At 37.7% G+C, this 26,760-nt stretch overlaps 1 protein-coding gene across 1 annotated transcript in view; it reads left to right on the forward strand.

The window, feature by feature from the left end:
* Nucleotides 1-3,121: 3,121 nt before the first annotated feature.
* Nucleotides 3,122-26,760, forward strand: part of GDPD4 (glycerophosphodiester phosphodiesterase domain containing 4) — a 100,149-nt gene continuing 76,510 nt past the window's right edge. The window contains exons 1-8 of the mRNA XM_070491515.1: nt 3,122-3,165; nt 3,771-3,864; nt 6,256-6,318; nt 9,872-9,970; nt 10,042-10,135; nt 10,949-11,026; nt 11,832-11,977; nt 12,376-12,458. Of these exons, the coding sequence (XP_070347616.1) occupies nt 3,122-3,165; nt 3,771-3,864; nt 6,256-6,318; nt 9,872-9,970; nt 10,042-10,135; nt 10,949-11,026; nt 11,832-11,977; nt 12,376-12,458 (701 nt within the window). The remainder of the gene's footprint in view (nt 3,166-3,770; nt 3,865-6,255; nt 6,319-9,871; nt 9,971-10,041; nt 10,136-10,948; nt 11,027-11,831; nt 11,978-12,375; nt 12,459-26,760) is intronic.

Consider the following 26,760-nt stretch of genomic DNA (forward strand, 5'->3'; position numbering starts at 1 on the left):
ATGTCCTCTGTTGGAGTGTGGATTTTTTTTTTGTTGTATATGGGTGGGGGAAGATTTATGACAGACCTCACTCCACTGTGATGCTGATGTCACTCCAATCTTCCTCTTTTTGCTTGAGAAAGTTGTCACTGAGCTAACATCTGTGCCAATCTTCGTCTATTTTGTGTGTGAGACACTGCCTCAGATGGCTTGATGAGCGGCTTAAGTCTGTGCCCAGGATCTGAACCTGCAAACCCTGGGCCACAGAAGCAGAGCACATGAACTTAACCACTATGCCACTAGGCTGGCCCTTACCACCTCTACTTTTGAGACTTCAGTTTTATGTATATGAGACCTTTTTTCTTTATCCCTTTTTGTCTGTTTTTTTCTCAGGTGTCTGTTTCATTCTTAATTTTTTCTGGCCTATCTTTTATTTAACAAATTCTTTTCAGCTCTCTCTTACCTGCTTTTAAATCCATTCAGTGAGTTCTTAATTTTTGTTGCTATAGTTTCTTTTCTAGAATTCTTAATTGGTCCTCTTTTTAGTAGTTCTTTACTGAAATTTTTAATTTTTTCTTAGTCTAAACCTTTTAAGGATAGTTATTTAGAAGTCTGTATCTGATACCTCTATTATCTAGATTTGCCGAAAATCTTTTTATGTTGTGCATTGTTTCTTTTGACGTTCACTAATGTGGTCTCCTTTCCTAATGTGCCTGATTGTTTTTGCTTGAGCGCCAGACATTGTATATAAAAAGTTGTATATGTAGGGGCTGGCCCCGTGGCCAAGCGGTTAAGTTCGCACACTCCGCTGCAGGCGGCCCAGTGTTTCGTTGGTTCGAATCCTGGGCGCAGACATGACACTGCTCATCAAACCACGCTGAGGCAGCGTCCCACATGCCACAACTAGATGGACACACAACGAAGAATATACAACTATGTACCAGGGGGCTTTGGGGAGAAAAAGGAAAAAATTTTAAAAAAATCTTAAAAAAAAAGTTGTATATGTAATTTGAAACCTTGAATTACATTATGTCCTGTTAGAGAGTTACTCTGACAGGTAACTAGGGGTATTAGCAAATCCTATTTGCTTTAATCCAATTTCACACATTTGGATGGTTCAAAGCTAGGATTCAGTCCCCAAAAAGCTGTCTATTTCCAGTTTGTGCTTATTCTTAGAATGTAGCACTGGAAGGTCCCAAATCAAAGTATATAATAGTGTTTACAAGATTACCTTTCTCCCCTTTTGTCCTCCTAGTCCTGCAAGATACAGGAAGCCTTCCTGTCTGTATCTCAGCCACCTCTTCTAGAGAAAAATTACCCCAAATGCTAAGTTATGTCTCTGTGTTTCCTCTCTTATTTGGATCTTTGTTCTGTAGTTCTTCCCTGTCTGTTGGCTCTCTGATGCCTTCATTTAGATTTTTAAAAACATATTGTCCAGCTTTTCTAGTTCCTTTTAGCTAGAGAGAGGTAGAGTAGAATTTTTGTTGGGGTAACTGTCACTTCTCTTTTGTCCCTTGCTGTGTGTGTTGTGGGGTTAGACTTGTCTCCCCATTTCTTGCTATGTGAAGTTCCCAATGCTTCACCACAATGTGTCTTTTTTTCTGCAGAGTTACTGTCAGCTGACAATTGGTGGTGCTGATATAAAGCATTGTAGTATGTAGGGTATGTATTGGCAGAAGATGCAAGAAAGCTGCATCTTGCAGCTATGGGAAAACAAGGAAGGGTTCCTGGAAGATTTCTTTAAACATTAGTACAGAGAATGTGCATTTAGATAAGGAGACTGCATTGACTAGGCTGCCCCAAGAAGGCTGTCTCTGTTGCATGAGAAGGGCTTCATCCAAAAGTGGGGTATGATTATGCTGCTAGAGGGATGTAAAACAGTGGCCCAAAGCAGAGAGAAAACTGCTGGAAAATACTAAGTCAGAAGAAGCCCCAATTGGACAATCCGTATAGAGAGAGCCTACAGTACAGTCATCAGCATCTGTATGTTCCCAGTTTAAAGAAGTAATGGCCAAGATTTCCTTTTTCAGTTCCCACTGGTGTGTAGTCAGTAACTTAAACTCATTTTCATTCTTCTCACTCCCTTTTGTTACCATCACCATCACGAGAGTGAGTACAAATGAATGTGATAGGAAGAAGAGGAAGAGGGAGAGAGAAAAAGAGCAAAAAAATCACAGTTCACTTGCCTGCAGTTCACAGCAGGTGGGTGGCAACTTCACCTGAGTGTTGAACTGAACTAAACTGATAATGATATTTATATGTGATTGAATATACAAAAGACGATGTAGGTTGAAAGGGAATGAAAAAAAATCTGATGTGGCCAGAGAAATGATTAGAAAAGATAGAGGCATCATTAAATGGCAAACCGTAACTTTTCTTTCTCACTTGGAAAGCAAAGTCAGTATCACCACTGTTAAGCTGTTTGATTAGCTCTTTGGCTGTATCTAGACTGCTATTAAGTCCACCTTTCATGTTTTTCTTTTCAAGATCTCTTTTTGATTGATCACTGTACTTGGGTTTAAACATCCTGTTCTTGTTATATGGCTGTGAGTCCTTCCTTTATTTTTCTGAAGACCTTAAATATATTTATTTTGTGATTCTTTTCTGATTGTTCTATTATTTATATTTTCTTGGGTACAATTTATTCTATTTGTTGGCTTTATTGGGTTCATTTGTTGACATTCCTTACATGTTTTCTTATTCCTGGTTGTGAGTTTATCATATACAGAGTACTTTTCCCAGTGTCTCGATCTGGGATTGCTCTCACTAGGATGGCTACTTCCCTTTCTTTGTGGTGTGTCTTATGGCGCCTGACCAAAGAGAATTTCCTTTCTTATTTTTAATGTGGTTATCTATTCACTAATCTATATTTTCCATTGTTAAAATATAATTTCTCCAGATTTTATATGGAGAGGAGGTAATTTCTCTTATCTTGAAATGAAGAGTCTAAATTCTTTGATATATAATACCTAGAGCAAGTATAACACTATTTCTCTTAGCAAATCATTAAGATTTGCTACTCTCTCATAAACTCTTTAGGCACATATCAGCATTGTTTTTAAAGGACCCAAATCTCTTACACAGAATAGAGCAATTAATATGGTGGCTGTGATGGTGGTTATGTAAGAAAAAATACACGCACATGGACAAGAAACCTGCAAAAGTGGAAAGTATTTTATTAAGGTGGTAAACTTATGGATGACTTTTTTCTCTTTTGGCATTCCAGAATTTCAGTATTATTATATTGTTTTTTAAAGAGGACATAATTTTTGATTATATATTGTAAATAACTTTAAAAAACATATGGCTGAGGCCAGCCTGGTGGCATAGTGGTTAAGTTTGCACACTCCACTTCAGCAGCCTGGGATTTGCAGGTTTGGATCCTGGGCACAGATCTATGCACCACTCATCAACCCATGCTATGGCAGCATCCCATATACAAAGTAGAGGAAGAGTGCCACAGATGTTAGCTCAGCAACAATCTTCCTCAAGCAAAAAGAGGAAGATTGGCAACAGATGTTAGCACAGGGCCAATCTTCCTCACCCCCCACCCCCCAAAAAAATCACACAACTTATGCAGACCCATGTTAGAGTACCCAATTGCCTAGGACAGAGTTAAAACTCCTCAGCTAGATATCCCCAAAGCTTTTCACAGTTATGTTACCAAATTGCCTCTCTTCTTATCTACCTCCATTTTCTTATTCCTATTCTAGTCCAGTCTTGTCCCCCATCCTTGACATAGGTGCTGCTAATTTCTGCTATATTTTAAAGATTGAAACACATTTTTGCAGGGTTGTTTTTCTAGGTACAGGAAACTGGTTCTACTGTTCCATTCTTTTACTGAGTTTCTTTGGGATCCTGACTGCCTACTCTACATTGCTGTTGGTGAGTAATGTTTCCCATTTCTCCCACCCGCTTCCTGAGTAGCCTCATGAGGTGCTCCAGTCGTGGGATGGGACCTAATTGGTGCTGGGAGCCTCCAGAACCTAAGATCACTCTTGTTTTACCAGAGTTGGGGTTTACATCAGCTGCTTGAATTTTAGGCATGATGGATAGATGGAGGGAAAAAAGTCTTGTGCTGTTAAAGGATGTGTCTTACCACTTTGACCCTTTGCATGAGTGGTAGAACCTCCTTTTTCTATTCCCATGTTTCATAGCCTATTTTATGGTTCATTCAGTATTGTCATTTTAGACACTCACGGCTTCACACTAGCAGTACTTATACACATTGAACTACCTCATTTGATATCCCACCTCCTGAGAATCAGTCTTTCTGGGCCTTACAAGTTAGCTGGTTTTTTAAACCTGTTCTGATGTGCAAGTGCTAGTCCCCTAGTCTAGGTGCAAAGTACATTTTAGCAGAAGTCTTTTGGCAATAGTGACTCTGCCTCTATTTCCTAATAATGTCATGTAGTGTGAGAAATTCGGGCCAGGCAAGAGAAAAGTCTGTGGAAGTGGAAAGCTTATGGGAGGATAACTTTCAGGTCAGTGGAGTTTTTATATGTATCTTTCTCTGATTTCAAAATTCCTTGTCCCCACTGATTTCTTGTCTGATACAGAAGAACCCACCTCCTAAATCAGTTGCCATTTGCATTAATTTTTCTTTCAATAAAATTTATTAATCATTATATGAATAATAAATATTGAGTATACAGAGATCAACAAAACACTTGCAGTTTCTGTTTTCATGCAGAGCACATCAAAGAGATAGGTATGAGCTATAAAGTTACAATAGTCCCTTAATTCAATGAGTTTACAATCTAGTAGGGTGACTAAGTCATAGACAAAAATAATTAACACACGTAGAGCATTATAATTGTCATTAGAGAGGCCTAAATAAAGTTCTGCAAGGGTTCTGAGAAGGAAGAGGTGATTTCCAGCCAAGAAGATTAGGTAAGGCTTCTTGAAAGAAGTGGCATTGGAGTGGGATCTTGAAGGGATGTTGGATTTGGACATGTGTATATGAGGATAGGGAAGAACATTCCAGGCTGTGGGAACATCATAACAAAGTTGGCAAGTTAGAAAGATATGGGGTGTAACTAGATAAGAAAGAAGGGTCAGTTCTGTTAGCATGTAGGGCATAATGAAGTATTAATGGGGACATGGCTAAAAAGATAGGCTTGTGGCAGATTTTGGAAGGCCTGGAAAGTAAGGCTAAGACATTTGGTATAAATCAGATTTCTTTTTTAGGAAAATCATCCTAGAAGTTGTAGTATGGAAGGTGCCTTTAGGTAGAGAGACCACTTAAACTTTTCCTTTTAATGGGGAAAATGTAGATGAAGGATATGCTCTGGGCCAGACTCTGCCCACTGAATTATAGTGCTTTCATACATAATAAATATGAAATGGTTTAATTAGCTTCTAAGGTGGGAATGAGTTCTAGTGTCCAATAAGGCAATGTATTTTAATAAACTTTCTACTTTACCATACCTCTTTTTGGATTCATTCAATGACAACAACAGTGAACAAAGAGAGAGACCTAGGTTCTATTTCCAGCTCTATCTTTAGGTTACTTTGTAGCCTTGGTCAAGTCATATAACTTCTGAGCCTTAGTTTCTTTTCTTTCAAGTGAGAATAATAAAAATATTTAATAAAATGGTATTTTATAGGGCTGAGTAAAGAACAAATGAAATCATACACATAAAACTATTTTGATAAAAAGGTAAGTGTCTTATACATTCAAACTCTCAGTAACAATCTAAGCATCTGAGGACTCCAGTTTTCAGTTTCCAACTCCACACTGATTTGGTGACTGACTGGATTTAGATTCCTATCTAACTGATATTTATTGACTGAATACCAGTGTTAATGATGGTGAATAACAGTTGTAACAACAGCACTGGTTCCTCAAGAAAGAGCTTTTAAATGACCATTGGAAGGGCTGGCCCCAGACCTCTGTTCTCTCACAAGCGGGTCTAAGTAATACCAGGAATGAGATCCATCACAAGGAAAAGAAATTGGTAGGAACTCAGGTAGGGTATCAGTGTGGTGATTGTTATGAAATCCCAGAGAAGGTAATAATTAGCTCTTCCTGAGCGTGCTGGTGAAAGTTACAATAGGAGGAATTTAAACTGGCTTTGAAGGGTAAGTGTCATGGAGAGGGAGAGCTTTTCAGGCAGAGGAACAGCATGACAAACACCCAGAGGCTGAATAGTGCAGGTATAGCAAGAAGTGAATGTAGTGCTAGACTGTGAAAGGAATTTTGAGATACAGAACAGTGCTCTGGGCAGCAACTTGGTAATTTCAAAATAACGTCCTTTTTCTTTGCTTTTTCAGATACTTGGATTTTTGTTGATTTGGGATGGGAGGCATGATCTACAGCTGCACTGGTTTCATAAGGTAGGACATCTGAATCTTCTTAGGAGACCTTATACCAGGACTAAATGTGCCTATTTGGCACTCAGTGTTAAGTACATAGTTGCCCTTTCTTTCATTGTTCCCCTTAGAAAGAAGAGATCTACTTATATTGTTTTAACTGAAATCATTAAATTTCTAATAGATTTAACTGATTTACTGAAGGAGCTAAACCCAAACTTTATTTTTTGTAACCACTCCTTGTTAAACTCACTCCGTGACTCTGTTCTTCCTATCCCAATAAAATCTTAGGCAAGTCCCCTTACTTTCCCAGTCCTTTATAGGCACAAGAACATTCTCGTTTCAGTCATTAAAGATTTCAGTTCATTGTAATAACCCAAACTCCAGTTTTATAAGACTTTTCCCCTCCTCTGTTTGGGCATGAAATCCTGCGGTGGTGGAGAGAGCACGATGGTCCTTTACCTCTCTTCCACCAGAGGAGGGCCCAGGGGAAAGGAGATCGGATGAAAGAAGACAGTCCCTCAAGGAAAGGCAGAAGGGTCATTTGGGGTTGATTTCATCAGCACCAGGTAAATGCTCAGTTGTTGGCTCCTTACCCCATGGGCTTTTTCTATGTGTATTTTCAGAGACCCTTCTGCTGAGAACCTTGACTGCAACTCTTGGTGGAGTCAATGCCTGTCTTCCTATGCTCCCTGAAATTTCTCTGTTGAGGTCCTTTTGATCTTCCCTTAGTTTGGAACCCTCTAAAATGGCACCTGCATTGTTTCTCTTAAAGGATCCATATCTAGTCCCCAGAAAGCAGGCATCTTTGGACATACAGCTGTGGACATACAGCTCATTTCCAACATATCCTCCCTCATTTTGTTCTGCTATGGGTTTGAGCAGCTCCAGCCACAGCCTCTTGCTTTTTTACAGACTTTTTTCAGGCATTGTTTTGATACCATTCCTTGTGTTTTCTCAAATTCAGAAACATGTCAAACTCTCTGAGAGGTCCCCTTAAATTTTCTCTTACTCAAATGAGAAGTATGAAGTGGAAATATAAATTTAAGAGTTATTAGAACATATGGAAATTAAGTCATAAGATTTTATAGGGAAAAAATGTAGATTAGAAGTGAACAAATAGGCCTTATTGAGATCACTACCTGTTTTGGAGTTGAGACACCGTGATCAGTTAGTCACTACCAAGAATCCCTATGGGTTAAACCATTCAGATTACCATTCCAGGCTTGTGTCTATTATAGAAACTGTGCTTAGCTTGCCTTTGGCAGTTGGTGCTGGTACTTAGCCTTTGCCACAGCAGGACCTGATCATTCCCTTTGAAATCTGGAAGCCAGTTTCAATGGCAGCATCTCTCACCTTTATTCAGGCATGGAGGATAGCCACTACAATGCTTTTCAAGGATTCTGACACTTTCCTCACTAGAGTGTTTTTCTGTGTCCTCCCATAGAACATGATAGGGAGTAAGTTAGCTGATCACAGGTAATAGCATTCCAGCAACCTTTTCTCAATGAATCCTTGGATTCTTTCTTCAGTATTATACCAAGAAATTGCTGGCATCTCAATTTCATTAAGCATGGGCCACTATTGAGCCAAACAAACAATTAGAACCACTTAAAGATTGCATAATATCTGGATTCTGGTATATTGAATTCAGAATCTCTGGCAAGTGCACTTGTGTCAATAAATTTAGCCTGATCTAAAATTATTTTCTTTTCTCTTTGTCTGGCACCCTTAGGATTCATTCTCACACATATTCTACAGGGTTTTTGTCAATATAAGTTAACAAGCCTTTATCTCTTGAGGCATTCTGGGATCTAATTCCAGCGATGAGTCTGTAGGTAATGAGAAATGATGGAGGTGGAATATGAGAAGAGTTGGCATCCCCTTGGAAGGAAACTACCTTGGTTGAGCCTTCAAACCATGAAGGACTAGGCTTATCAGACTTGAAAAGAGAGACTGCTTCTATTGGCAAGGGAGATTCTGTGGGGCTTGGAGTTTCATTTTTAGTGTACTCAGTAAACCCAGAAGGAGAGGGTTAGCAGCAGCTCATAACCCATTCCCCTTCTAGCTCGGGGTGCTCAGAAAGGAATGAATGACCTTAATCAAAACTTCTTGTAAACATGCTAATAACCCAACCTCCTGGTAAACGCACTAAAGATATTTATTAGCCAAAAATTAATGGAGAATCCTTATCTATGAAAATTTCTATCAGGATATAACCTGGTATATTTGGGTTGCTTATTGTGAATAAACGTGAAATTTATAGATTTGTAGGGTGGGAGACATGGCTGCCTGGAGTTGTATAATTAATGGGATATAAGATAAGGATGCTCCATAACCAAAAAAAGCTCCTTCTGTGAAGCAATGTTTTGACATATTTTGCGCAAAACACACCGCACATTTTAAGTCCAAGACCAAAGTGTACTGTAATATAGGAGAGGAAAGATCTTTTTATGAGTAGCTGCATTTGACAGGATCAGATTTCACCAAAGGAAAATGTTTTATCTGTAACTAATTGCCTGTATCCTTTAAATCATTAGTAAAGTTTGGTGTTGGGTAAGATCACAGAATTGCATGAGATTCATATGAGTCTGATTTGACCATTAAACCTTTATGTTGTGATATATTTGGTTTGCTAATAGGTTTTAATATTTTTGCATTTATGTACATAGGAGAGATTGGCCTACACCTTTTCTTTCTTGTAATGCCTTTGTTGAATTTGGGTATCAATGTTTTATGGGCTTCATAAGATAAGTTCCATCTTTTTTCTATTCTCTGGAAGAGTTTGTTAAAGATTGGAAGTATTTCTTTCTCGAATGTTTGGTAAAATTAACCGTTGAAGCCAGTAAGGCCTGAATTATTTTGTGAGAAGATTTAATTATGGATTCAGTTACTTTAATAGATCCAGAAATTAGAGAAAGGAGAGAACTAAGCACTCTTTAGAGGACAACACAGATGTAGAAAAACTATACATTCAAAGGGGAAGAGATTAAAGATATGTCTTCTTGGTCTCAGTGTTCTTTCTCTATGAAATAGTGTTCTGGCAGGCAGATTTTTTCATCTGTTCAACAATGTTTATTGGATGCTTACTGTGTGTCAGACATTCTGTGAGGCAGTGAGGATATAATCATAAACAAATATTGTCCTTGACCTCATAAAGCTTATAGTCTGTTGGGGAAAACATACATTGAAAAGGAAATTGCAAAATATTAATTACTTGTGATTGCATTGAGTCATGTAAACAAGTGGTAAATATTTGTAATGGCCATTGTTAAAACTGAGTGAGAGACCCTAAGCAATATTGAGTCCCCAGGTGAGGTTAGAGATGATAAATTAGTAAAGGCATCAGACCACATAGCTGTGTAATTTTTTTCTAGCCATGCTATACAACAAAGACTTGGAAGCAAAGAAGGTGAATAATTGGATCCATCCAATATTGGGCATTTGTAAGATGGTTAGATTAAAAGGATGAGGAAATGAGGTCCTTGACATTGTGGGGACACAAGTACAATTCTCAAGGACAGTTCTGATCCAAGCCTAGTGCCTGGAAGTAAGGGGATTCTTTCTGTTTCCCTAGATCCTGACTCTGCTAGTGATTTTGCTATCCTCGTTTTTTATGTGGATTTTAAGCATTTACTGGAAAGACAGGTGGTTGACAGCTGGGCTTTCACTGAAGGTAAGCGTCATCCTGTAGGTCTGGCCCTGTCTGTCCAGATGTGTTCAGCCTGACTTTTGGCTTCCTCCCAGGTCTTTGCTCCCTACATACACCTGAGCAGCATACCTGTGATGGTTCTCATTTCCTGGCCTGTGGCCTTCTACTTAATCCATTTGGAAAGAGAAGGTATGTCACGTGGGTGGAACCTTGCCTGATCGTTTTAACTCTGACTTTAGCTTGCATAGTCTGCTCAACAAAACACAAAATTGGTAGATAGTCACCACTGTGCCTATTTGAAATTCATTTAGCTTGTTACTCAGGCATGCTTCTTGTGGTCAAACTCACAACCCTACGTGGCCTGTCACAGCATTTCCCTGACCAAACAGGTCTTCTAAAGAGGGATTCTCCTTCTAGAAAAATAAGAATTTTCTGTATTTTGTTACACATTGACTATCTGGGAATGGACTTGGGGGGTGAGTAGTAGAGGCCATTTTAATTTTATTTAACCAGAGTGATGGTACAAGTCACGGTTCTTTTAGTTTGTATTTATATATTATTAGTTTTAACTAATGAACTTATACTAGGTCCAGATAATCCTGGTTACGTCCTAGTAACCCAAAGCAGGCCCCTGCAGAAATGTCTACCTCTGAGGCTAGTTTCCTCTCCATTCTTTCCTCTAATATCATGGAAACAAAAGAGAATCAGAGCTATACACTAAATTGTTTTGAGAATGGAGTTATTTCTCAGCACCCTTATTGTGAAACCGGTAGGATCTTGTTTTCTCTGTGTGTCTCTTTTTACTATTGGTTAAACAAGGAGTGTTTGCTTCCTGACTTGTGCAAGGATTCAGGCAAGAGAAAGACTGGATTGGTCGTGTTGCTATTGTGTTTGTACATGTGTGTATATGCATGTGGAGGATGAATTTTAGGAAGTGTCTCTGGGCAAGAGCTTAAAGGGGACAATAATGAGCTCTTTTCTTTTTCATTTATTAAATTTTAGCTAGAATCAGAAAATACAAGATGACAAGTCGTGAGAGAAGAAGAGTCAAGAGCTGTGATAGACTCGCAAAATTGAGAGGTTAGAGCTGGAGATCTATATTTGAAAGTGACTGAAGCCTGGGTGGAAACTTAAAAATGTGCAAATGGGTAAAATCCTTAGAGGTCTAAAATAGTAAGTGTTCAGGAATGGCCAGTGATAACAGGTATTGTGGACAGGCTGTGTGTTGGGGTGTGTGTGTGTGTGTGTAACAGAGAGAGAGAGACGCAAATACCTAATAGTTATTCAATACCTATTATAAGTCAACACTGTCTTATCACCTCTATGAGGTGGATCTTAGCAGCAAGATGGCCGCATTTTTCAGAGAAGAAAATGAAGACCCAGAGAGGTTAAGCAGCACAGTCTTAGTCTCACAATTAGCAAGTGGTAGAGTTTGGCTTTGAATTCAGATTTCTGTCAACCAGTAACCCTTCTACTATACTGTACTGCCGTAAATATAGGGGCGTTTTAGGCTGATCTTTACAGGCTTATCTTTCCAGGCTTTCTCAGAACCAGCCAAAGTACTCCTCCTTCTGAGAAGCTATTTCTTAACATTCCCTTTCCTTGCTTCCCTTCCCACCTCCTGCACAGTCCCTTGTAAATTTACAGTTCCAACAATATTGCCTTAATAATAATGCTATATTTGGATAGTCCTGTACTTTGAGATCACTGAAAGTAAGTGTGGATGTGACAGAAGTATAGAGTAAATCAGCAGTCCACAGAGTCAATGAAACCAGGGGCTGGGTGTTTTACTGCCTGCTCCTTTGGGATAGTTAGTTGCTTGGGATGGTTCTTCGTTCCCCGTTTCCTTTTTTTCCTCACTTCCCCCTCCTTCCAACTTTTTCAGCTCTACAAGTGGCTATTGGATTGCCCTTTTTTCTTATCCTTTTATGTCTCTATGTGGTCCCATTGGGGATTTACTCTCCCTGCATTCAGGAGAAGGATAAATTGGGACCCAAGCCAGACATCTTTGGACATAGAGGTGCACCCATGGTAGGTCTGAGCTTTATGGGCGTGGGTGAGTACAAGTATGCATAGGGTGTGTGGATGAGAGAAGGAGACCTCAGAACCATAAGAACCTGTGGAGAGGAAAGGGGTTGGCTTGAAATGACAAGAATAAAGAGTTAATTGTAGGGATTGGACTTGAACCTAAGTCACCTAACTCTCAGTCCATTTCTCTTTACTGTGCCCAGTGACATTGCCTCAGATGAGCAGAGTCCCAGAATCAGATTGGGTAGAGGAGAATATAGGCAGTCTCTTTGAAAAAAGAGCCGAGGGAGCCAAACTCTGCTTCATAAAGCCCTTTCATTACTGGGATCCCTCCCTACCATAAAAGGGATGTTGAGAGGAGAGATCTGACGTATAGGGCCTGATGTCCTTTTCTTCCACAGCTGGGGCCTGAGAATACCATGATGTCCTTTGAGAAAGCTATTGAACACGGGGCTTTTGGGCTGGAGACTGACGTATACTTAAGGTAGGAAAGCAGGGGCTGGGGTGGGGAGGAGATAGGCCAATGCCGTAGAAGATGCCCAACCTGGCCCAAGTTGTGGAAAGTACAAGTCCTGGGCAATTTCTCCTGTGTTCATATGGCACATATGCACACAGCACGTACACGAACCACTTCTCCCTTACAAACCATACATGTTTACCCTTACATTCTCAATCACAGCCTCATAAATTATACACACTCTATGTAGTCTCCACCCATAATTCAAATTTGTCCCCACTGCAAATCATGCTTACAACTTAACCCCAAGCACTACCTTAGCAATCTGTTTAACTAACATTCCCTGCGCATCTACTACATTCCAGGAGTTCTTATGAGTGCTGGGGAAATGAATAAGATATAGTCCTGACTAAGAGATGTTCCTAGCCAGTGAAGGAGCTATGGCATGTTTATAAATAGCCACAGTATAAGACCATTTGTGCTGAGTGCCTTTCAGAGAAGAATAAGTCAAATGCAGCAGAACCTCACTGAAGGAAAAAGCTACCTCCCATTGTGTGTAAAAGATATGTGTCCTTAGAATTGTGTTTGAGTTGAATCTTGAAGGAAAAATACTATTTTACCAAGCAGAGATGGGGAAAGAGGGTATTCCAGGCAGAGGCAACAGCTTATTCAAAAGGCATCTAAATGAGAAATAACAAGTTTGTAGATCAGAGACCTAACCTGTATGGATGCCAAAAGTGATATGCTTTGGGGACATGAGAGGACTATGTGAAGAGGAAGTGTAGCTGCGAGGCTCACTGAGGCCGGATCATGGAGATCGCTAAATGTTTAAGGCAGCCATGGTAGGTTTTAGAGGATAGATTGTTATTTTTGAAAGATAATGTTTTAGAAAGACTCATCTGGCAGTCTATGAGGGCGAATTGTCAGGGAGATGAGTAGTAGGTTGTAGCAGTGTCCAAGGGAAAACAAAGGAAGACTTGGGTCAGAGCAGGGGCAAGGGCAAAAAGTCATGATTTACTGAAGAATCTGTGTATCTGAGCAGCTAGAAGTAGAAAGGCTTCATCTCCAGCATGAGTATACTAGTGAATGTGGTGTGTTCAAACTCCCTTCACAGCCATTCTATGAGGCAAACAGAAATGAAATGAACATTCTGTTTCACAGATGAGGAATTGTGGCTTGAACCTGGATTCAAAGAAGGGAAATGTATTACTAAGATCATAAGGCTAGAATGTACATGAGAAAGGCAGGATCAGAACTAGATTCCTGACCCCAGACTGGGGTTCTTAACATTACCCAACAATAACAACTGTTCCATGAACAATATTTGAATCAGAGTTGAAACTGGATGTTCTGTCAGCACTCCTGGGTTCATTTGTGGAAATGCCTGGTGGTCATGGCATAATGTGGTAAAGGTGCTGAGCCAGTGAGCTCCTGGCACATTGTCTTTCTGTCTTCTCTTTTGTGGCTTCAATTTTGATGTAGATGATCCTTCCAACTCCTCAGTTTCTCTGCTTGTTGACATCTTCATTTCCAATGATTGTCTCTTCCACATACCTCTACCATCCACACTGATGGCCATACCCTAAGCTTTATCATTACCAAAAATTGCATATCACTTGGAGTCCAGTCAGGACATGAATACCACAGCAGTAACTTGAACAGGAAAATGTAATATCAGTATTTTACCAAATAGCAAAATGTGGTCAACTACTAAAAGAGGTAAAAGAGGAACCTGGGGAGTACAAAAGTAGCAAGTGCAGCTTCTGGAACTTCTGTTCCAGACAAAATGGAGTAAGCACATTCCACCCTATTTTTTACAAGAATTAAAGAAAAAGAAAAAAATTAAAAACTGGACAAAATTCACAAAGCAACTGACAGAAGACTCTGAAAGGTGGAGAAAAAAGATAGACTGGCTAGGATTCATAAGACTCAAGGAACTACCTAGTAGGGAGTGAGTTCCCTATTGTATTTTTTTGTTCTTTTACTATTGTTTTGTCCTGACATGAGCTCTGGAGAGACCTGAAACCCAGAAACACCTATAGCTTCAGATAGAAAAAAAAAAAGGCCCCCACAAAAGTCTGCTCTTTTGTACTGGGAGGACTGGGAGAAGGGTAGCCCAGCAGGATATAAACATTTTGACCATACCAGCCCTACTCAGGTGAACACCACAAAAAACCCACTTCCCTCCCTCTCCCCACCTGGGGCTGGGGCCTCGGAGACTATGGGCAGATCCCTTACATTCCTGTCCTGAAATAACAGGTGGTTCTTCTGTCCTCCCTCCCACAACTAGAGACTGAGAGGAGAATTATTGAGAGAAGTTATCTGGAGAAAGTGACTTTTTTATTGTGGTAAAATATACTTACCATAAAATTGATCATTTTAACCAATTTTAGGTATATAGTTCAGTGGCATTAAGAACATTCACCTTGTTTTGCTACCATCACCACCATTCATCTCTAGAACTTTTTCATCCTCTCAAAGTGAAACTGTATCTATTGAATAATAACTCCTTATCTCCCCTCCCCCCAGGCCCTGGCAACCACTATTCTATTGTCTAGCTCTCTGAATGTGACTACTCTAGTTATATCATATAAGTGGAATCATACAATGTTTTTCCTTTTGTGTCTGGCTCATTTCACTTAGCATAATGTCAAGGTTCATCTATATTATAGCATATGTCAGAATTTCCTTCCTTTTTTCTTCTTTTTTTATTGTGTTAAGCACATTAAATTCACCATCTTAATAATTTTTAAGTGTACAATTCAGTAGTGTTAAGTATATTCACATTGTTGTGAAACACATTTCTAAAACTTTTTCATGTTACAAATAGGAAACTCTATGCCCATTAAACAACTCCCCTTTTTCCCCTACCCTTCAGCACCTGGTAACTACCATTCTACTTTCTGTTTTTATGAATTTGACTACTTTAGATGCTTCACATAAGTAGAATCATACAATATTTTTCTTTTTGTGACTGTCTTATTTCACTTAGTATAATGTTTTTAAGGTTCATCCATGATGTAGCGTATGTCAGAATTTCCTTCCTTTTTCAGGCTGAATAATACTCCATTATATGTATATACCACATTTTGCTTATCCATTCATCTGCTGATGGACATTTGGATTACTTCCATCTCTCGGCTATTTTGAATAATGCTGCTATGAACGTGAGTGTACAAATATCTTTTCTTTTCTTTTTTTTTTTTGAGGAAGATTAGCCTTGACCTAACATCTGCTGCCAATCCTCCTCTTTTTTTCTTTTCTTTTCTTTTTTTTTTGTCAAGGAAGACTGGGCCTGAGCTAACATCTGTGCCCATCTTCCTCTAGTTTATATGTGGGACGCCTACCACAGCATGGCTTAACAAGCAGTGCATAGGTCCACACCTGGGATCCGAACCGGTGAACCCTGGGCTGCTGAAGCGGAATGTGCAAACTTAACTACTGTGCCACCAGGCCGGCCCCCTACAAATATCTTTTCAAGACCCTGCTTTCACTTTTGAGAGGTATATACCCAGAAGTGGAATTGCTGGATCATACAGTAATTCTGTGTTTAATTTTCTGAAGAATTGCCATGCTGGAAAAAGGGATTTTTAAAACTTGTATGTAAAATCCTGTGCAGATCTTTGTGTAACCCATGCATGAAACCACACAGACACAACACAGCAGAAGATTTGATAACTGAACGTTGATCTGGAACACCATCCAGGTTTTAGATTGACCTCTGGGTAGCACCTAGTGGGAAAGGCCAGAAAAGCACTGTAAAGCCTTTGAAAACTAAATTGGTATTTGAACCACAGCCAAGAAACATGGGCCAGGACATGTGTCGTGAACCTAAACATGTTGACTGTCTGTTAAAATAGATTTAAAGAGGAACCAGAATCTCATAATACTCTCAAAATGCCCAGGATACAATCCAAAGTTTTACGTCCTACCAAACCTACAAAAATCTCAACTTAAATGAGAAAAGGTAATCAATAGATGTCAACATCAAGAGAAACAGATGTTGAAACTATCTAAGTATTTTAAAGCAGCTATCATAAAATGTCTCCAACAAACATTTATGAGCACTCATTAAACAAATGAAAATGTAGAAATTCTTAGCAAAGAAATAGAAGGACTAAGGAAGAAACAAATGGAAATAGAAGTTCTTTAGACAAAAGAAAATGATTAAAAAAGTAAACTTGTATACATATATCAAATTATTATGTTGTACACCTAAAACTAATACAACGTTATATGTCAACTATATCTCAATAAAATGGAGGAAAAAGTCATCTTGGAATGTCAGAAATAAAAAAAGAGCAACAGAGAGGGTAATATATAAGTAAATACAATAGACAATTCTCTTCCTCCAGAGTTTAAAAATTATGTTTGATGATTAAAAGCAAAAATCCTAACATTGTCTGATGTGGGTCTCAATATATTTTAAGAGATTTAAGACAATTATATCATAAAGGAAGGGGGGTAGTGTAAAGGGACCTAAAAAGTGTTTAGGTTTCTACATTCTACTTGAAATGGTAGAATGTTGACGCTATTAGAATCTACTAAGTTAGGGATATATATATAGTAATTCTAGGGCAACCACACCAAAATATTATACAAAGAGATATACTAAAAAACACCATAGATAAAAATTTTGAATAACCAACAGGAAAACCAGAAAAAGGAAACACAGGAACAAAATCAGAGGGAACAAACATAAAAATAATATTAAAATGGCAGACTTAAATCCTAACATATCAATAAATATATTCAATGTAAATGATCTAAATCTACCAATTAAAGGACAGAGACTGGCAGGAAAGATTTTAAAAATATGGCACAACTATATGCTGTCTACAAGAAATTCACTTCTTATATAGGTAGGTTAAAAGTAAAACAGTGAAAAAATATGCTATGCAAATTCTAATCAAAGCTGGAGTTGCTATACTAATATTAGACAAAGTAGACTTCAGAGCAAAGGAAATCACCAGAGACAAAGAAGGACGTTACATAATGATAAAAAAAAAAGTTAATTCATCAAGAGGACGTAACAGTTCTAAATGTGTAGGAACCCAAGAACAGAGCTTCAAAATACATGAAGCAAAAACTAGACAAAATTAAAAGGAGAAATAGATAAATCATAACTATAGTTGAAGACTACAACATCCTTCTCTTAGTAATTGATACAACTACTAAACAGAAAACCATGAAAGATAAAGAATATCTGAACAACAACATCAACCAACAGGACCTAGGTGACATTTATAGAACACTCAACCCAAGAATAGCAGAGGACATATCCTTTTCTAGTGTCCACAGAAAATATATCAATATAGGTCATATCCTGGGCCATAAGACCAACCTGAACAAATTTAAAAGTACTGAAATCATACAGAATACTTTCTCTGACCACAATAGAATCACACTAGAAATTGGTAATGAAGTCAACAAGAAAATCTTCAAACACTTGGAAACCAAATAAATCCACTTCTAAATAATCGATGAATTAAAGAAGAGGTCACCTTTATTTAATATGTGATTTGCAAAAATTTTGTTCCATTATGTGGGTTCTTATGTTTTCTTGATACCAACTGATTTTGACATAGATGCAAGGCAATTCAGTGACCCCTGCCTCACACCATATATAAAAATCAACTCGAATGGATCAATGACATAAATAAGGATGTGGAGAAATTGTAAACCTTGCACATTGCTAGTGGAAGTGTAAAATGGTCTCCCACTGTGGAAAACAGTTTGTACTTCCTCAAAAACCTTAACATAGAATTACCATATGAACTAGCAATTCCACTCCTAGGTATATACCCCCAAAAATTGAAAATAGGGACTCAAACAGATACTTATATGCCATTGTTCTTTGCAGCATTATTCACAGTAGCCAAAAGCTGGAAACAACCCAAGCATCCATCAACAGATGAATGGATAAATAAAATGTGGTAGATACATACAGTGGAATATCATTCAGCCATAAAAATGAATAAAGTCTGCTACAACATGTGTGTTACAATATGGATGAACTTTGAAAAACACTATGCTAAGTGAAACTAGCCAGACAAAAAAGGATAAATATTGTATGATTCTATTTATATGAAATATATAGAATAGGCAAATTCATAGAGACAGAAAGTAGATTAGAGGTGCCAGGGGCTGGGAGAAGGGAGGAATGAGGAATTATTACTTAATGGGTACAGAGTTTCTGTTTGGAGTAATAAAAAGGTTTGGAAATAGATCGTAGTGGTGGTTGCATAACATTGTGCATGTAATTAATGCCACCAGATTGTATGCTTAAAAATAGTTTTAAAATGACAAATTTTATGTTATATATATTTTACCACATAAAGATAAATGGAAAAAAAACCCTGAACAATGGAAGAAGGCTAGCGTTTTTAACAAATACTCCTGGAGAAATTGGACATCCAAAGGGAAAAAAATGACCCTTGACGTAAACTTCATGGGTTAGACCAGAAAAACTCAGCAAAACGTAAAAAGCTTCAAAATTGATTACAGATTTAAGTACAAAATGTGAATTATAAAACCCTCAGAAAATAAAACGTAGGAGAAAATTTGGGGGATCTAGGGCTAGACAAAGTGTTCTTAGACTTTCTACCAAAAGCACTATCCATAAAAGGAAAGATGATAAATGGAACATCATTAAAGTGAAAAACTTGCTCTGTGAAAGACCTCGTGAGATGGATAAAAAGGAAAGTGTCAGACTGGAAGACAATATTTGTAGAGTATGTATCTGACAAAAGACTTGTATCTAGAATATATGAAGAACTCTTAAAACTCAACAGTGTAAAAAAAAAAAAATCCCAAACAATCCAATAAGAAAATGGGCAAAATCCATGAACAGACATTTCACCAAAGAGGATATACAGATGGCAAATAAGCACATGAAAAGATCTTCAACTTCATTAGCCATTAGGAAAATGCAAATTAAAACTAAAATCACTACTCATCTATCAGAATGGCTAAATTTAAAACATAGTGATAACTCCAAATGCTTGTTGACAAACTGGATCACTTATACATTGCTGGTGGAAATGTAAAATGGTATAGCTGCTCTGCTCAGTGTGGCAGTTTCTTACAAAACTAAACTAAATTTCTGGATTGTGTGTGCTTAACCATACAACCCAGAAATTGCAGTTCTGGGCATTTATCCCAGAGAAAAGAAAACTTAATGTTCATAGAAAGACCTTTACATTAATGTTTACAGCAACTTTATTTATAATAGCCAGTATCTGGACAACCCCAGTGTCCTTCAAGAGGTTCAAGAGGTAAATGGTCAGACAAACTGTGGTATATCCATACCATGGAATATTACTCAGCGATCAAAAGGAATTGCCTATTGACACATGCAACAATTTGGATGGATCTCATGGGAATTATGCTGGTGAAAAACACCAGTCTCAAAAGGTTACATACTGTATGCTTCCATTTATATATCACTTTCAAATTGATAAGATTAAAGTGATTGGAAATAAATCAGTGGTTCCTAGGAGTGAAAAGAGGTGGGAGAGAGAGGTGACTTTGGCTATAAAGGTAGAACGGGACTGTTCTTATATGTTTACTGCTCTGTATCTTCACTGTGGTAGTGGTCACGTGAATCTGTATATGTGATAAAATGAACATAGAACTAAACACATACACAAATAAGTGCATATAAAACTAATGAAAGCCGAGTAAGGTTAGTGATTTTATCAATGTCAATTTCCTTATATTATTGTAGTATAGTTATATAAGATTTTACTATTGGGGAAAACTGGGTTATGAGTATACAGGGTCTCTCTGTATTGTTTCTTACAAATCCATGTGAATCTACAACTACCTCAAAATAGAAATTTAAAAAACAGAAAAGAATGCCATCAGCTTTAAAAAAGGCACAAGCTGATTCAAAAATTTATGTGGAAATAACAAAGGAACTAGAATAGCTACAACAGTATTGACAAAGAAGAATAGTTAGAGGAAGCACACTACATAACTTCAAGACTTACTGTATAGCTGCAGCAACCCAGACATTGTGGTATTGGGGGAGAGTCGAATGTGTAAATCAATTCAAGATAGAGATTCCAGTGATAGACCCCTAAACATACACCCATCTGGTTTTTTACAAAGGTGAAAGATCACTTCAATGAAGTAAAGATAGTCTTCACAATGTTGGGACAATTGGACTTCCATGGCACTGGGAAGGGAGAACCTCATCATATACCTCACACCTTATACAAAAATTGGCTCAAAATGAATCATAGATCTAAATGTAAAATGTAAAACTCTAAAACTTTTATAAGAAACCATAGGAGAAAATCTTTGAGACCTAGAGTTAGGTGAAGAGTTCTTAGACATGACACCAGAAGTATGAACCATAAAATAAAATTGTTAAATTGGACCTTATCAAAATAAAAAAAAAAACATCTGCCATGTGAAAGCCGCAGTGAAGAGGATGAAAAGGCAAGGTACAGAGTGGGAGAAAATATTTGCAAGCCCATATCCAACAAAGGACTTATATCCAAAATACATAAAGAACACTCTGAACTGAACACTAAAGGAATAAACCAGCCCATTAGAAAATAGGCAAGGGGGTTGGCCCTGAGGCCGAGTGGTTAAGTTTTTGTGCTCCATTTCAATGGCCCGGGCTTTGCCGGTTCGCATCCTGGGTGCGGTCCTACGCACTGCTCATCAGGCCATTCTGAGGCAGCGTCCCACATAGCACAACCAGAGGCACTCACAACTAGAATACACAACTCTGTACTGGGGGGCTTTGGGGACAAAAAGAAGAAGAAAAAAAAGAAGATTGGCAACAGTTGTTAGCTCAGATGCCAATCTTTAAAAAAAAAAAAAAGAAAGAAAATAGGCAAAAGACATCAACACTTTACCCAAGAAAATATACAGATGGCAAATAAGCACATGAGAATATGATCAGCATCATTAGCCATTAGATAAAAGTAAATTAAAGCCATGGTAAGACACCACTACACACCTATCACAATGCCTGAAATAAGAAATATTGGCTACCAAATACTGGTAAAGTTGTGGAACAACTAATTTTCTTATACATTGTTGAGGGAATGTAAAATGGTATAGCCACTCTGTAAAACAGTTTGGCAATTTCTTATAAAGTTAACCATTCTCTTACCTTATGACCCAGCAGTTGCACACGTGGGTATTTATCCTAGAGAAATGAAAATGTATGTCCACACAAAACCTGTACACTAATGTTCAAAGAAGCTTTATTTGTAATAGCCCTAAACTGGAAAGAACCGATATATACTTCAGTAGACTAATGGACAAGAAAACTGTGGTATTTCTATACAGTGGAATACTATTCAGCCACAAAAAGGAATGAAGTATTGATACATGCAACAACTTAGATGAATCTCAGTGATGTCATGCTGAAGGAAAAAAAATCTCAAAAGGTTGCATACTGTATGATTCCATTTATTTCTCACTCTCAAAATGACAAAATTAGAGTGATGGAGGACATGTCAGTGGTTGCCAGGGATTAGGCTTAGGGGGAGGGTCTGAGTAAAGTGGTAGCATGAGACAGTTTTTTAGTGGGGATGGAACAATTCTGTAACCCAGTTGTGGTGGTCACACAAGTGTACACATGTGATAAAATTTCATAGTACTACACATATACAGACATACATATACACATACACGCATAATTAATTAACGAGTTGTGTCACGTTCATATGTTAATGGAGATGATTCATCCTGACATTTCAAAAGTTTTCAGGACCCCATATCCTGTTCCAGTTCATGCCCTAGATCTTTACTTTATTTTAGGCGATGTTCCTCCAAAAAGTTATTTCTACTCCCTGTCTTCCTTTTGCTTTTCCAGTCCCTTTTGAACCTACCCCAACCAGGCTTTTTCCACACCATTTCACTGAGCTCTTATTAAGTTACCAGTGACCTCAAACTTCCCAAACATGATGTAAATTTTCAGTTTTCATCTTACCCTCTCAACATTTGAATAATCCCTCATTTTAAAAACGCTTTATTTGGCTTCCAGAATATATGTTCCTCATTTTCTTCCTCCCTGACTGTTTCTTATGTGATTTTCTTTGCTCACTCCTACAATCTCTTGCCCTCAAAATGTTGGAATTCTTGAGACTTGACAAAATATTTCTGAAGGAACTCTCATCCCCATCCTACCCCCAAAGTGAACTGTTTTGACATTGTTCACTCCTCTTTGTAAAATTGCAATTATGTTGTTTTTAAGAAATGTCAAACATGTTTATATGAAACTTTCATTTGGACATGGTATTTTGGGGAAACATTTGAAAAGGAGAAGGCATGTCTATACTTTAAAGCAAGTAATGTAAACAGATATTTAACCTATGAGAGAAAGCCTATGGGAGGAAAGTCTATGGGAGGCCCTGATAAGAATCTGTGCAAATGGTTCTTCCTGCTGAGGTTTAGCATAAAAGCCCAGCCAGCAATGCCCTCAACTGAGCATGGAGCAACACCTCTCTGGAGAACACTGAATCATGTTTTGTTGTTTTTTTAAAAAATTATTTTATTGAAGTCATATTGGTTTATAACATTGTGCAACTTCAGGTGTACGTTATTATGTATCAGTTTCTGTATAGACTGCATCGTGCTTACCACCAATAGTCTGGTTTTTATCCATCACCATGCATATGTGCTGCTTTACCCCTTTTGCCCACCCCGACCCCCTTTTCGTCTGGTAACCACTAAATTTGTTCTCTTTATCCATGTGTTTATTTATCGTCTACATATGAGTGAAATCATATAGTGTTTGTCTTTCTCTGTCTGGCTTATTCACTTAACATCATACCCTGAAGGTCCATCCATGTTATTGCAAATGAGACGATTTCGTCTTTTTTTATAGCTGAGTAGTATTCCATTGGATATATATACCAAATCTTCTCTATCCATTCATCCATAGAAGAGCACTTGGGTTGCTTCCACATCTTGACTGCTGTGAATAATGCTGCAATGAACATAGGGGTGCATAAATCTCTTTCCGTTGATTTCAAGTTCTTTGGATAAATACCCAGTAGTGGAATAGCTGGATCATATGGTATTTATATTTTTAAGTTTTTGAGAAATCTCCATACTGTTTTTCCAAAGTGGCTGCACCAGTTTGCATTCCCACCAGCAGTGTGTGAAGGGTCCCTTTTCTCCACATCTTCTCCAACATTTGTTGTTTTTTGTCTTGGTAATTATCCCATTCTGACAGGTGTAAGGTGATATCTCATTGTAGTTTTGATTTGCATGTCCCTATTAATTGGTGATGAACATCTTTTCATGTGCCTGTTGGCCATCTCTGTATCTTCTTTGAAAAAATGTTCATATCCTCTGCTCATTCTTGGATCGAATTGGTTGTTCTTTTGTTGTTGAGTTGTATGAATTCTTTATATATTTTGGAAATTAACCCCTTGTCAGGTATATGATTTGCAAATGTTTTCTCCCAGTTAGTGGGTTGTCTTTTCGTTTTGTTAAAGGTTTCCTTTGCCTTGCAGAAGCATTTTAGTTTGATGCAGTCCCATTTGTTTATTTTGTTATTCTTTTTGTTTCTCTTGCCTGAGTAGAGATGGTGTTTGAAAAGATGCTGCCAAGACTGATGTCAAAGACTGTACCAACTATATTTTCTTATGGGAATTTTATGGTTTCAGGTCTTACATTCAAGTCTTTAATCTATTTTGAATTAATTTTTGTGTATGGTGTAAGATAATGGTCTACTTTCATTCTTTTGCATGTGGCTGTCCAGTTTTCCCAACACCATTTATTGAAGGTACTTTCCTTTCTCCGCTGTATGTTCTTGGCTCCTTTGTCAAAGATTAGCTGTCCATAGATGTGTGGTTTTATTTCTGGGCTTTCAGTTCTGTTCCGTTGATCTGTGTGTTTGTTTTTGTGCTAGTGTCATGCTGTTTTGATTACTATAGCTTTGTAGTATAATTTAAGTCATGGATTGTGTTGCCTCCAGCTTTTTTCTTTTTTCTCAGGATTGCTCTGGCTATTAAGGTTCTTTTGTTGTTCCATATAAGTTTTAGGATTCTTTTGTTCAATTTCTGTGAAGAATGTTGTTGGGATTCTGATTGGGATTGTATTGAATCAGTACATTGCTTTAGGTGATAAGGATGTTTTAACTGTGTTTGTTCTTCCAATCCATGAGCATGGAATATCTTTCCATTTCTTTATGTCTTCTTTGATTCTTTCAATAATGTCTTATAGTTTTCAGTGTATAGGTCTTTCACCTCCTTGGTTAAATTTATTCCTAGATATTTTATTCTTTTTGTTGCAATTGTAAATTAGATTGCATTCTTGACTTCTCTTTCTGCTAGTTCATTATTAGTGTATAGAAATATACGCTTATTTTAGTAAGTTGATTTTGTACCCTGCAACTTTGCTGTAGTTGTTGATTATTTATAAATAGTTTTCTGATGGATTCTTTAGGGTTTTCTATATATAGAATCTTGTCATCCACAAACAGTGAGAGTTTTACTTCTTCCTTTCCAATTTGGATTCCTTTTATTTCTTTTTCTTGCCTAATTGCTCTGGCCAAACCCTCCAGTACTATGTTGAGTAAGAGTAGTGAGAGCAGACACCCTTGTCTTGTTCCTGTTTTCAGAGGGATGGCTTTCAGTTTTTCACCATTAAGTATGATGTTGGCTGTGGATTTGTCATATGTGGCCTTTGTTATGTTGATGTACTTTCCTTCCATACCCATTTTATTGAGGGTTTTTTTTCCTTTTTATAAAATTTTTTAAATTGAGTTATTGATAGGTTACAATCTTGTGAAATTTCAGTTGTACATTAATGTTTGTCAGTCATGTTGTAGGTGCACCACTTCACCCTTTGTGCCCACCCCCCACCCCACCTTTCCCCTGGTATCCACTAAACTGTTCTTAGTCCATAATTTTAAATTCCTCATATGAATGGAGTCATACACAGATTATCCTTCTCTCGCTAGCTTATTTCACTTAACATAATTCTCTCAAGGTCCATCCATGTTATTGCAAATGGAATGATTTTGTTCTGTTTTGCAGCTGAGTAGTATTCCATTGTATATATGTACCACATCTTCTTTATCCATTCGTCTGTTGCTGGACACTTAGGTTGCTTCCACGTCTTGGCTATTGTAAACACTGCTGCAATAAACATTGGGGTGGATAGGACTTTTGGGATTGCTGACTTCAAGCTTTTTGGATAAATACCCAGTAGTGGGATGGCTGGATCGTATGGTAGTTCTATTTTTAGTTTTTTGAGGAATCTCCATACTGTTTTCCATAGTGGCTGCACCAGTTTGCATTCCCACCAGCAGTGTATGAGCGTTCCTTTTTCTGCGCAACCTCTCCAACATTTGTTGCTATTAGTTTTAGATATTTTTGTCATTCTAACGGGTGTAACGTGATATCTTAGTGTAGTTTTGATTTGCATTTCCCTGATGATCAGCGATGATGAGCATCTTTTCATGTGCCTATTGGCCATCAGTATATCTTCTTTGGAGAAATGTCTGTTCATGTCTCCAGCCCATTTTTTGATTGGGTTGTTTGATGTTTTGTTGTTGAGTTGTGAGAGTTCTTTATATATTATGGCTATTAAGCCTTTGTCAGATATATGACTTGCAAATATTTTTTCCCAGTTAGTGGGTTGTTTTTTTGTTTCAATCCTGTTTTCATTTGCCTTGAAGAAGCTCTTTAATCTGATGAAGTCCCATTTGTTTATTCTTTCTATTGTTTCCCTTCTCTGAGAAGGCATGGTGTCTGAAAAGATCCTTTTAATACTGATGTCAAAGAGTGTACTGCCTACGTTTTCTTCCAGAAGCCTTATGGTTTCAGGTCTCACCTTTAGGTCTTTGATCCATTTTGAGTTTATTTTGGTGAATGGTGATTTCTGATTTTCTTTATTTGAGCTTTCTCCCTTTTTTTCTTTGTAAGTCTGGCTAGTGGTTTGTCAATTTTATTTATCTTCTCAAAAAACCAGCTCTTTGTCTCATTGATCCTTTCTACTGCCTTTTTCATTTCAATAGTATTTATTTCTGCTCTGATTTTTATTATTTCTCTCCTGCTGACTTTGGGCTTCATTTGTTCTTTTTTCTCTAGTTCAGTTAGGTGTGCTTTAAGGTTGCTTATTTGGGATTTTTCTTGTTTGTTAAGATGTGCCTGTATTGCAATGAATTTTCCTCTTAATACAGCCTTTGCTGTATCCCATATGAGTTGGTATGGCATGCTATCATTTTCATTTGTGTCCAGGTATTTTTTTATTTCTTCTATAATTTCTTCAATGATCCATTGCTCGTTCAGTAGTGTGTTGTTTAGTCTCCACATCTTTGTGCCTTTCTCAGCTTTTTTCTTGTAAT

This window comes from Equus asinus, chromosome 20, assembly GCF_041296235.1.
Source record: "Equus asinus isolate D_3611 breed Donkey chromosome 20, EquAss-T2T_v2, whole genome shotgun sequence".
Taxonomy (NCBI): Eukaryota; Metazoa; Chordata; class Mammalia; order Perissodactyla; family Equidae; genus Equus; species Equus asinus.